The sequence below is a fragment of the Lipophrys pholis genome (assembly GCF_963383615.2).
Source record: "Lipophrys pholis genome assembly, chromosome: 10".
In the NCBI taxonomy this organism is placed as follows: Eukaryota; Metazoa; Chordata; class Actinopteri; order Blenniiformes; family Blenniidae; genus Lipophrys; species Lipophrys pholis.
Genome location: NC_137640.1, coordinates 3,361,374 through 3,374,534, shown reverse-complemented (window position 1 = coordinate 3,374,534; position 13,161 = coordinate 3,361,374). Strand labels below are relative to the sequence as shown.

The window sequence follows — 13,161 nt, the reverse complement described above, 5'->3', positions numbered from 1 at the left end:
TTTCCTGGAGGAGGTCTTCTCATTATCTCTATTAGGCCACGTTTACACGTAAAAACAGATATTCCCCCTCTACGTTTACAAAAAAAAAAAGAAAAATCATCATTGACACGGTCCTGCATATACACCTGGCTCAGAGCTACTATGAGCATGCCAGGCCTGTAGGGGGCAGTGTAACGAGAGGCCATGATAGCCAATCAGAATCCTGGAAAAAACTAAAAACGACTTTACGAATTGTGACGTAAATCTCCGCCTACCCCCCCATCAAATGCAAACAGAGTTTTCAGGAATCCTCATTTTATGTGTAAACACAGAGAAATATCTGTAAATACCCGGGTACGTGTAAATGCGGCCTTAGTCTTTCTGCACCGAACTTAAAAGGGAGCAGACAAGTTGAACGAATAACTAGTCATGTTTCATTCATTCCTTCTCATTATATGTTGCGCATATTTATGTTCAGTGGCAGTAACAGTTTTACTGCTTTAGAGAAGGATCTGTTTTTGAGTCTGTTAGTAAAGTAACCCCATTACTTAAAAAATAAATAAATAATAATTTAAAGTAATTTATACAGGTTTGCATCAAGGCAGGAAATCTGAACCAGTAAAATTCCTTCTTTGAGGTCAACAGTCCCGACCACGACACAAACTTCCTTAAATAAACGGCGATAAATACTGTGTATATTTTAGATTACACAGTGACCCGTGTTGCTTGAGGTCTCGCTGGCTGGTACTTAATTCTTGTGTCTCCTGGATCTTCAGTCTTTGTTGTTGTAAAATGTTGACGATCCGTCATTGTTCTGGCGACAGGAAGTCTCACGGCTCTGGTGTGCCAGCACTCCATCACTCCTCTGGCTCTGCCCTGTAAACTCATCCTCCCCGACCGAGGTAAACGCTGCTCACCTCCTTATTCTATGTATGTATGCATTTCATACATTTCTGGCAAAATAACGTGGCGTCGGCGAAGGACTGCGCTCTACCGAGCGTAGCTCTGGTTATTCTATATTTGTCATGTGAAAGCAATAGTGCTCACGAACCGCAGTGACCGTTGATCATATTTATGTTTACAGATTTGAAGTGAACTCGTACAAAAAACAATAATTACACATTAATTACTCATTTTTTTCATTGAAATGTTTGTTTCAATCACGCGGCTGCACATGCACATGACTTTTACTTAAAAATAAATGCACACACGCAGAAGCCTGCAGCAGTACTGTAGTACTACTGGCCGGCAGCGTGCTGTAGCGTGTCTACTATGTGTACATGTATATGAGTGATGCGTCGATTCCATTGAAATTGAAGTGAAGTAGACTCATTCTGCCCGGCAGACCCAGTGGAGGAGTTGAATAACTCACCTGCACAGACGGCCACAAACTCAGCAGCTGAACTCCTCAAACAGGGAGCAGGTAATTATTGTTATTGTTTTTTTTTTTTTATGTATTTACCTGCTTTCTGAACGAATGGAGCGGATTTATACGAGGGAGCCAGACTGAACACTTCTAGCAGGGAAGCTTCGTTCTAACAGTTTTCGTTTCGCTGCTTCCAGCCTGCAACGTGTGGTTCCTGGGCTCCGTGGAGCTGGAGTCTCTCACGGGACATCAGGCGGTGCAGAAGGCCGCCACGCAGACGCTCTCCATGGACCCGCCGCCCTCCTCCACCGTGGTGCACTTCAAGGTCTCCGCCCAGGGCATCACGCTCACCGACAACCAGAGGAAGTGAGTGCCGTCCACACGCCGCCTCGCACGCACACAGGTTCGCCGCCGCACGTACGGAAAAGGTACCGTATGGGGTACGGCGTTCGGTTTTTTTTCCCCCCGAAAGGAGGTGTGAATGTCTCACGGTTGCTCTTGTGCTCTCTTGCTAAAGACGCTGATAGTTTCGGGTAAGAGAGGCGCGACATGGATTAATGAAGTGAATCGGTGAAACGTGGGAAACGAGTTGACGCGGTTTGTGCTTGAATCTGCAGGTTGTTCTTCAGGAGACACTACGCTGTCAACACGGTGATATTCTGCTCTCTGGACCCGCAAGGGAGGAAGTGAGTCCTGCTGTGCTGAAGGGTTGGAGTGGCGCTTTGCTTCATATCCACCCCGAGGGAAATCACTGAGTCAGCACTCTTTGGATGTTGTCGTCTTCTTCTTCTTCTTCTTCTTCTTCTTCTTCTTCTTCTTCTTCTTCTTCTTCTTCTTCTTCTTCTTCTTCTTCTGGGTTTAACAGCAGTTTGCATCCATGAATGTTGCATTACCGCCATCTGCTGGTTCTATCACTCTATGTTAGTTCCCACTGCTCTATAAGAAAGAAAGAAAGAAAGACAGAAAGAAAGAAAGAAAGAAAGAAAGACAGACAGACAGACAGACAGACAGACAGACAGACAGACAGACAGACAGACAGACAGACAGACAGACAGACAGAAAGAAAGAAAGAAAGAAAGAAAGAAAGAAAGAAAGAAAGAAAGAAAGAAAGAAAGAAAGAAAGAAAGAAAGAAAAGCCTAATTGGATGTCTCTTGTCCAATCAGCACTCATTGGATGTTTTCTTCTTCTTCAGCTTCTTCTTCTTCTTTTTCCCTTTTTCTTCTTCTTCTTCTTCTGGGTTTAACGAAAGAAAGAAAGAAAGAAAGGAAGAAGAAGAAGAAGAAGAAGAAGAAAAGCCTCATTGAATGTCTCTTATCCAATTCCTGCATGTGGAACACTTTATGTCTTTCCTCCAATCAGCATTAAGAAGGTTGAGTACTTACAGTACTCATCGGACTGAACTGGTACTTAATAATTGCATCAATAAATTAATTTTATTTAAAGTAAAAGAAAGAAAACCACGTTGAAATCTGCCTATTTAAGTATGGAATCTCAGCTGGAGCTAGAAATTGACACGGCGTTACAGAAAGTCACTAAATGACACGACATCAGACAGAAACATCGCTGACGAAGACACGATCTTCTTTCTGTTACGACGCGGAGTGAAGAGGTCCTAACATGTTGTTGTGTCTCTAACAGGTGGACGAGAGACAGCGGCTCCACTGCAAAGTAAGTCCCATTAAAAAAAAAGAAAAAAAAACAAAGGCTTTGACATGAATGTTGTCAATATATGAAAACGTTGCGGCGCCACAGTCTTTATTGATCCTTTCAGATGGCGAGGTTCTGAACAGTATGGACTGACTGAACTGTCATCAAATGTGTTTTAAAGGACATATTTGGCCGTTTAGATAAATATTAGAAATAGAGCATTGGATTGTGTTTAAAACAGATCATATTTCATTTGATTTCACTTCTTTTCATCTGATTTTTTTGTTTTATTTCAGACGTGCTCACGATCAATATCAAGTGCACAGTGTCACACCAGATAACCTGATAGCGTGTCTGAAAAGGAGCGGGAAGAAGTACAACTTATTATTAAATCCCAACTTCTCACTATAAATAATATATAACTTTCTTTAGCTTCCACTTATTTAATATTCAATTCACTTAAACATCGTAGAAGTATGATATTAACACAAATGATATCATGAAAAGTTATCGGTAAATTACACATTCAAAATAAATTATTGATATGTATTATAGAATAAATATAATAAAGTGGTTTGACCATACTTCATAAATAGGAATAAAACAAAGACCAACAATTCATTGCAAATCATATCACTACTACAATAGTCTAAATGTACCTGATATTATGCAGCGCTGGCTCATACCATCATTCATAACCTCAGATTTATCCAGTAATCTTAATATGCCAGTTATCGGAATGTTGAACCTTTTTATATATTAAGAAACTTACTCTATAGACTTGTTGGTGTTATTAATCCACCACTGGCCTCTCCTGCCAGAAGGACATGTATTCTTCACACTTTTAATTCCATCGTAAATAAAAGGCATTATTGTGTCTCACAATGTATTTTTACAGCATTTGCTGAAACATCCGCATTATCTGTGCCCTTGTCAATCCCTCCAGGATTTTTGGATTTGTTGCCAGAAAGTCTCAGAGTGACACTGAAAACATGTGCCACCTCTTCGCCGAGCACGACCCCGAGCAGCCGGCCAGCGCCATCGTCAACTTCGTCTCCAAGGTGATGATCGGGTCGCACAAAAAGTGAGGAAGAAAGAGCCAAAAAAAAAAAAAGGATTCAACCCAGACTTTTCATTTTAACCCTCCTAAAACATCTCCACGAACATGAAACGAACCCACAGAAGAGGAAAGGAAAAAGAAAAACAACCTCTACTTTCCCTGTTGGCCCTTCATGCTGATTGTTTTGTGTGGGCTTGCACTTCCTCAGACGGCCACCAGAGGGAGCTCAGACCGTTTCTGGAGCGAAGAAGCCGCTTTTCCCACAGATAATCCAGGATGAAAATAAGTTTATGTCACATTTGTTTCGTTTGTATCTCTAATCTCACTCTCAGATTGCTCCTCTCTGGTGGCTAAACCGGTCTGATTAAAAAAACAAAACAAAACAAAAAAACACGTGAACGTTAGATATTCTACACACAAACATATATCTGTAACTTACAAGTTTCAACAGGAAGCAGTTTTTTTTGTCTGCAACTCTGTTAATATAAGTTTTTAACAGCAACCTTGTGCGAAATTCTACAACATGAAGCCCATATCCTGGCTACTTAAAGATGGATTTACTGTGTTTATATATTGCTCAAGATATTTATCCCTTTTTACAGATGTGTAAAAGTCTTTCTTTATCTTGTCGTGTATTTTTGTATATTAACACACAACTGTACATTACGGCTAAAGGAAATCATGACGCACGCTGGTATGGAATTATGATGCGGTTTTCTGCATAATCGGCCCGTGTATACATGTTGTATCACTAATATAGTTGTTAATATGTATCTTCAATACAGATTTGTGTACAGTTATGCAGCCCTGCTTCCCTCTTTCATTGACTAAATTAGACGCTGTGACTCTTCATATTTTGTTTATTTTGCAGTGGTTGTTGCTCGTTTAGCACAAATTTACTACATTTATAGGTTTTCAGCGTTTATGTGAATGTTTTTGTTTGGAAAACATCCGCTCAACATTCAGGGGGTTTTTGTCGGTACCTTAAAATGATCACTCTGGTGTCATCTATGTGACTAAGAACTGATCACACATGAGAATTTGATTGAATTTGATGCAGTTTTCTTCACAACATACTTTTATTTCATATCGTGTTGCAGTTTTCTTGATTCAAAAGGCCATTGATTATTTCTTGCCCAAGTCAAAACCACATTTTAAGTGGATTCTGCACAAGTTTTCATGGTAAATTCAACTTTGAACATCTGCTACAGACATTTGAACTTACTGCTGAAGTTCTCAGTGATTATCGATAAAGAGACACAGAGCAATGTTTTTTCTGCTTCAGGGTCGGTTTTGAATTTTCTAAGAAGCATAAACAGTCTAAAAGTTGCGGTTATGAGAGGCACTGATGGAAATCCTGTCAGCATAGACGGAAAAGAGCAGCTAAACACAATCCAAGGCGACCTGGTGGGATTACCACATCGGCTTTAACCCTTTAAGACCTAAGTTTTCACGTTGGGACTTTTTGGAAAGTGTAAAATTACAACGTATTTCTCAACTTACTGTATATATTCTCACTGGACGTCTGCAAAATTCCTCTACTTACCCTAATGTTCTTTTCCCGTCCTAATAAAAATGTTAGCATCCTGGAAATATATTGTTTTTAATCAGAAAAGTCAAGCCCTCTGGAGCTGTTCCTAACTCACTAAAAAAAAACAAGCCGAAAGCAAAGATGTCTGGTAACCTGTTGTCGAAGGCTCAAACACTCGCTGACGAAGACCATTCAAAGAGCTCGTCGGTCACTGGGGGCAGATTGAAGTGCAGTTGCAGGAAGTAACAGGTGGTACTGTGGTATTACTCATAAATAACTATTAACAATTAAAGCCCCGTTTACACCACAACGTTTTACGTGACAACACCTAATCCATCAAAAAAAAAAAAAAAAGGAGTGTGTTTACGCTGCAGCAGCAGACACAGAGACAGCGATGCAGTTAGTATGCCGGGCCACGTGAGGGCGCCGTTGCTTGATTTTGTAATTAAAACACAGACATGTGCGCAGAGAAGAAAACACTTCCAACGTGAAGAAAATGGAGAGAACCTGACATCCGTATGGACTGATGACGCATCGGATGCTATCAGGGGTGAGTCTCAACTATTAAACTACTGATATGGACGATAAAACTAGAGTATGGACCGGAAGTAAAACCACTACGGGTCCGCCATGTTTGTTTACAAGTGGATGAGCAGAAGGAAGGAGAGGGAGGGGGAGAGGTGTGCGCACGCGCAGTAAGAGGCACCGGAGCCTTATCAATCTCAGCAGGAGGGACTAGCGACCGTGAAAGACTCTTTCCACCTTGGGAGCCGGGATGAAAACTTTGCGGATACAGTGGATCAGAACACCGGTGTCATGTAAACGGACCCTAGACGTTAAAGAAGTCATCACTTTATATTCTCACATATCAAGCCTCACTTAAATCATCTTTAAATCAATTCTTAGAATTGATGAGGTAACAAAGAATCACACACAGAGCTCGTTCTGTTCAGTGGACCTTGATCGGCTGCAGGAACTAATAATCATAGATACCGTAGCATCGTGTGTTGGCGGTCCTCTGCTCAGACATGGAAAATATAAAATAAACAAACGATTGTGTCGCCATCGCAAACATCCACAATGGAGATTTAAGATTAAATACGGGTGTCACATGGGGGTTCAATGTTTATACGACTATGTATTATCTGAGCATGTGCAGAACAACTATTTACTGTGGTCGCGGTCCGCATGCACAGTCGCAGCATTTCTGCTGTCGAATAAGAGACGGAGTCCGAACGTTTTAGTTTGTTTTTTTCAGAAAGTGTCGTTTTTGGCTGTCTCCAGGGCGACGGAGCTCAAGTGTTTATAACTGGTTTCATTCCATGCTTGAGACTAAAGGTCCGTTTTGAAACGCGACCAAAGTGGAATTTGTTTTTACTGTGAAACGGCGTTCCCCCTGAACCCCCCTGTAGAGCTCTCTGGCGCCACCTCGAGGTCAGCCGCCTCACACAGCCATCGTTTTACTTATCAACACTTTTAACAAACTTGTTATTTGTCTAATAGTGAACTAGGCTGCAGTGAAAACAAAGAATATGAAAATAGAGGCGTTAAAAAAAAAAAAAGGACCAACAACAGATTGTTGTACTTTTGGGTGAACTGGTGCTTCTTCCAGTGTTCTCCATGTAATGGGCACACGTGCCAATAGAGGGCAGCGAGTAGCCACTAAATTCGCCCATGTGTCCAAAACTTTAAAATATTTGGAGTGTGTGTGTGTGTGTGTGTGTGTGTGTGTGTGTGTGTGTGTGTGTGTGTGTGTGTGTGTGTGTGTGTGTGTGACATGAGAAATAAAAGAGTGGTTTAAAAGCCTGATGAGTCTCCAGGTGCCGGGCAGATGGACTGATGGCCGTCTGTCTCCGGCCGCAGCGTCTCACTGTGGCGGCCAGATCATCAGATACGGCGCCTGAATGGAGGCTCTATTCACGTCTCCTGGTCTCTGTGGGGAGCGCCGAGGAACTGGAAGTGGGACAGAGACGTGGGGACACATCTCCGTCCTGCCCAGCCGGGAGGGTAGGGGGGATGCAGTAATGGTGTGTGTGTGTGTGTGTGTGTGTGTGTGTGTGTGTGTGTGTGTGTGTGTGTGTGTGTGTGTGTCTGCATGGGGGCTGGGGGTGGCTGTCGGTGGCGGATGACCTCACCATTACGGGAAACTTTCCCACAGCCTGCACACAAAGAAGGCCGTCAAAAGGTAAAAAGGATGAGAAAGAATAGAAATTTAACACAGTGTATAAAAAAAAAAAAAAGAGGAGAGGAGAGGGAGAGTCGTGCGGAAGAGGGGTTTTTTTTTTTCGGAGGGGGAGTCGTGTTCCCTTTTCACCGATTCACAGATTCTTCGGTTGATAGAGAGACTCTGCTCTGCCTTGCTCTCAGGAGCAACCTTCAGCCCTCTTTGCTGAGTCACATGCCGCCATTTTTCCTCCTCCCCCCCCCCCTTCCAGGACAGACCTTTGATTGCACTTCCGGTCAGGTGGCACAGGTGGTTTTCACAGCCGCCGCCGCCGCCGCCGTTCCTGCTGGACGAGACACATTCCTGGCATTGCTCACTGTGAATGGTATTTGGAAACTTGAAGGCCAGGCTTCCGTTCAGGAATGCCTCGCTCACAGTCTCTCGCTCAGCCGCTGATCCCCGGCCGCCTCTCACTTTATTTGAGTTAGCTATTTAAAGCACACACACACATACACACACACACACACACACACACACACACACACACACACACTGCTATTTTTAATTTGCTTGCGCTTGACGGAGGCAGCCTGTGAGGCTGACGAAGAAAATCCAAGAACTTTCTGTTTATTTGTCTTCTGACGATTTTATTAATCGGAATCGTCACACGGCACTCATAGACCAAGTCTATTTTAGTAGGAGGAAGATGCTCTATAATCTGGATGTTATCTGACATCAGTTAATGGGGGGAAGATGCTATTTCTTCTAGTTTTCTGATGTAAGCCCTTTTTTTTTTTTGTTTTACCAAAAGCAACAGCCGAGATAAACTGCCGCCATGCAGACTGCAGACAGCGCATAGGAACGGAAGGCTAACCTCCATTAAATGCTGCTGATGCTAACGTGCTGTGATTGTTGGTTTAGGCTAATGCTAAATAGGGGATATCTAGAGGAATGAGTTCAAGATTACTGAGACGCGTCGTCCCTGTTGGTAAACTGGAGTTTTAGTCGAATAGTAGCAGCTTTGAATTATGCTATTGCTAAAGTTGACACGGTGAGACACGGCCCACACGCCACCAACAGAAGCTGTGGATGCGTGCTAATGCTAACGCTACCGTACAGTTTGATCTGTTTCACAAGCTGCGGTTCAAACGGTTCAAAAATGGCTAACGCTACCAATGGGCTGCAGCCGTCTGCAGCAACGGTAAGGAGGTGACGGAAACTCCCACAGTAAACAGGAGCTTAGTGAAACAGTAACTGTGGAGACAAAAAAGTCAGACGGTTCCAGCAGGAAAAACAAAAAAAACATATAAAGTACCAATGTATAGTATGTACAACACGTCAGAAGTATAGGAAAAAGAAACAACCAAAAAAGTGCAGGAGTTGCTGGAAGAGGCTAGCACGCGTGGCAGCGCTGGAAAAAAATAATAATTTAGTTGTTGAGGAAAATGCAACTTTTTGAAAGTGCTCTGACTCCGTCTCCATGGAAACCGAGCTACTGTCCTGATATACAACTACTGCGCATGCACACTGTGCCCATTGTAAACGGTTGTTCTGCAGGAGATAAACAATGAGAACAATGTTTTCCTTGCACAATTGTCAAATGATTCCAAAGAATTGAAACAACAAGAACTCGTCTTCGATTCCAATCCCGAACCACAAACACACTAATATGTAATAATGATCTGAATATCACAAACCTTGTGCCGCTGGTTCGCACGCTGATTTTAGATGCCCGGCCTGTCCTCGGGCTGGCGCCAGCCAATCTTCAGCGACACACCTGCCACTATTTAGTCTTTAAGAGTCGATATAGCCGCTGTAATAACATATTATTTGGCCCCAGTCGTCGAGGCAGTGGGTTTCATCATCGCGCTCGGCGGGGTGTCAGCAGAGATAAATGCTTGGAAGCATCTGGAGTTTCTGAGAACGTGGAGTGGCAATAAATTTCTGGTTGAGCAACATGATAACGTGCAAAGAAAAACTTTCAATATCTCTGTGAGTATCTGACCCATGAGGACCGGATTGTTTGTCTGGTTAAGAAACTGTTACAGACAAATGACTTAAAGGTATAGTGTATAGGATTCAAGCAATGTCGTTTCTGCGAATTAGGTAGTGGTGATTATTCACTTAGCTCTCAGTCCTTCGTCTGCCTCCCGGCTGACTGTTCCATCTGCTATTGTTGGCGTATTCCAGCTGCTGGTAGAACGACTCAATATGTCATTTTCATCAGATATTAGATGTAACCACAAAACAATATGCAAACATATGTGTCTGGTCGGACAGGCTAGATACTAAAAAGACTCTATTATTCTTTTGGTATATTTAAACACTATGTTGAGTTTGCTTCATATGTCGTGTTGGAGGTCTGACTAGATGCTACAGTGATCAAAAGTCTTAAGTGGAATAAATTGGATTTACAGGGTGAGATTATTAGCCTGCTAACCTCAGTAGATAACACCATAAACTACATTTAAAAACTGTATTATGACTTTGTTTCTTAAAGGGGCCATATTAATGCAAAATTCACTTTCAAAAAGGTTTTCCAGCAGTACTAATAGCTCCTTACCTGGACTGACGCCCCAGAAGTGAAGACAGTCTGTCCTCTCTCTCCCTGGCTTGTTTCAGGTTTTAAAAAGTGTGTTGCTCCAACCAGCCAATCAGAACTCAAACCCTATATAGTGTCATCGGGGGTTTAGCCAATCCCGATCAAGGTAGGCCCTCCCTTTGACTCCTCCCACAATTAGGCAGCTCTGCTCTGGCACATGGCACCACCAGAGGAAGTACTTCCTCCTCTTCTCAAGATGGGCATGTGTGGGCGGAGCCAGTCCAGCTCACACAGACACAGCAGATTCTGAATGCAGCTCCTATGATCCAATATTCAAATGAGGAAAATCAAGGAAAAGCTGGATTTGGGGCAATAAACTTTGAATTCAAGGTTTTTGGACCAACGAGACCAAGAGGAAGAACTGAAAAGCTGGATAATATGACATATATAATATGACAAAGTTCACAGCCCGCCAGGCTGTACGACACTTATCTAATAAACTTTTGACATGGCGCGATGAAAACACAAGCTGAATCTCAGCCTATGACGACATAAACATGAAACCACACAGACAACAATCCGCTAAACATGAACAATGTTCGAACACGGACATTCTAGTGGACAGACGACCAAGTTGCATTGTTATTACAGTAACTGTCAAAATAAAACTGGGGGTCATGACACTCTCCTGAGCATGTGCAGAAGAACGATTTACTATGGACGTGGTACGCCGCACAGGGTCAGCGTTTCACAAAAATTGCCCTCCCCTCCCCATTTCCACCGAGACAGGGTCTTTAAGCATAAACAATGCGTATTGTATTATATACTTTACTCTTGATTTTTATATATAGGTGGCACCTTTAAAAATAGAAAATAATGTATTCTACTTTTAACAATACTACTCACTATGTACTTTTTGTTTTTATAGGGAGTGGAATATGAGCTATGTCACTGATTTCATGGTGATGTGACGGTGAAGTGGTTAACATCGTTTCTTCACAGATTTGTTTTCGTGTCTAAATCATCCAGCGGTTGCACTTTTATCCCAGCTGCTTTAGATTCACGCTCACATCATAAAACACGGGAAAGAAATTATGGCTGCAGGTCACAAATCAGACATCAAAAAGTCAGCTTTTGCGAGTGCGGCACGCTTTCACATATTTCACCCGGTGATGGGGCCGTGGAAACACACACACACACACACACACACACACACACACACACACACACACACACACACACACACACACACACACACACACACACACACACACACACACACACACACACACACACACACACACACACACACACACACACACACACACACACACACAATTCCACGGAAAAGTCTCTGGCCTATGTGCGCCTGGGCGCATGCTGAGAAAACAGTGCCTTTATTGCTATCAGTGCATTGTCACTTAGTATAACACACACACACACACACACACACACACACACACACACACACACAAAAGGTCTGGGTACTTGGGTATCAGCGTCAGTCTTAATGAACCTGTCTCCAGGGGGCGGGGCCGGGGTAATGTCCCACACAAAGAGCCCCCGCTGGGCCGCCGAGCCAACCAGAGGCCAACAGATTAACTTGCATTACATCAGCATCCCCACAATACGCCTAATGAGGGAGGGATTATGTGTGAGTGTGTGAGTGCCCGAGTGCCCGCTCTCATGCCATTGCATCACTAATTAAATGCAATGACTCACTTTTGCTGATTCAGACTGCGTCCAGCTGACCGGCGCGGAGAGACCGGCGCATATCTTAACGCGCGTTAAAGCCGCACAAGTTAAACTAGTGCAGCAGATGTTGCGTAAGTTCTTTAGATGGATAAAATGACAGAAGTGTTCTCAGCGATTTCGAATTTACAAGCTCATTGTTTGGATTTCACGGTCCACCAAGGGCCTTTTTTTTTTTTTTTGGTAGATTCTCACCTGTTTCATCATCTGTTCTCAGCAATTAAGCTGTAATAAACACTTGCTGCTACCTGTCCAGCACCGGATAGCAGACAGATGAAGTAAGTGACTGACTGGGGAACGAAGTGGAGCATTTAACAGATAAAGACAAATCAACCCAAAAACACTTCACTTTACTTATATGCCAGTTTGTGGACTTTTTCTTTTTTTTGGGATTAACACGTCTGCAGAAACACATTAAAAGGTCACATGACACTGCAAATCATGTTTTTTTTTCTTTTTTACCAGTCGCCTCACATTTTCTGTTAAAGTATTAGTACGTAGATTTGCACAAAATACTAGTTTCTCAATTGAACTAGTTCCTTGTCACTGCAAAAAAATAAAACTGTTTTTTGGTTAAATGATAACAACGAAGCTCTTTAGTGACGCTAACAGCTTTAGATGATGTGAATGTTAACAGATATCTAATGTGGCGCTTGTCCTCCAGCAAACTGGATTTCAGCAAAATAGCAACATATTCGCTCTGCAGCGAGAGTTGAAATAATATTGATGCTAATATTTGGCTCATTGCGCGGGAAAATGAACAAGCAACTCGGTCACAGCGACTGTAGGGATTTGTAAGTAAACAGATTATCAGTAACCGTTCAAACAACTGTTTTATTAATGCTAATTGAATTAATCCTAATCAGCGGGCTCAGTGAGACAGACAAAAAAAAAAAAGAAACTCTGCAGCTCTCCAACTAAACAGTAACAGAGGATCAGTGAACAGGACGAAGAGAGGCAGCAGCTTTACAACTCAAACGTTTTCTCCTCGACGTAACCTCGGCGTTCTGTTGGTTTGTTAGTATCAAACCTTTGTTGATCCTCCAGGAAAACATCACGTTGTGTTGCCGATAATGAGTACCGATACCAGTAATCGCCCGAAACGAGCACCGACTAGAG

At 42.7% G+C, this 13,161-nt stretch overlaps 1 protein-coding gene across 1 annotated transcript in view; it reads left to right on the top strand.

Moving 5' to 3' along the window:
• The window catches only part of tns3.2 (tensin 3, tandem duplicate 2), a 53,357-nt gene extending 47,441 nt beyond the window's left edge, over positions 1-5,916 (top strand). Inside the window, exons 22-27 of the mRNA XM_080473613.1 lie at positions 804-881; positions 1,325-1,402; positions 1,543-1,711; positions 1,963-2,031; positions 2,985-3,014; positions 3,940-5,916. Of these exons, the coding sequence (XP_080329739.1) occupies positions 804-881; positions 1,325-1,402; positions 1,543-1,711; positions 1,963-2,031; positions 2,985-3,014; positions 3,940-4,081 (566 nt within the window). The 3' untranslated portion in view covers positions 4,082-5,916. The remainder of the gene's footprint in view (positions 1-803; positions 882-1,324; positions 1,403-1,542; positions 1,712-1,962; positions 2,032-2,984; positions 3,015-3,939) is intronic.
• Positions 5,917-13,161: the final 7,245 nt, after the last annotated feature.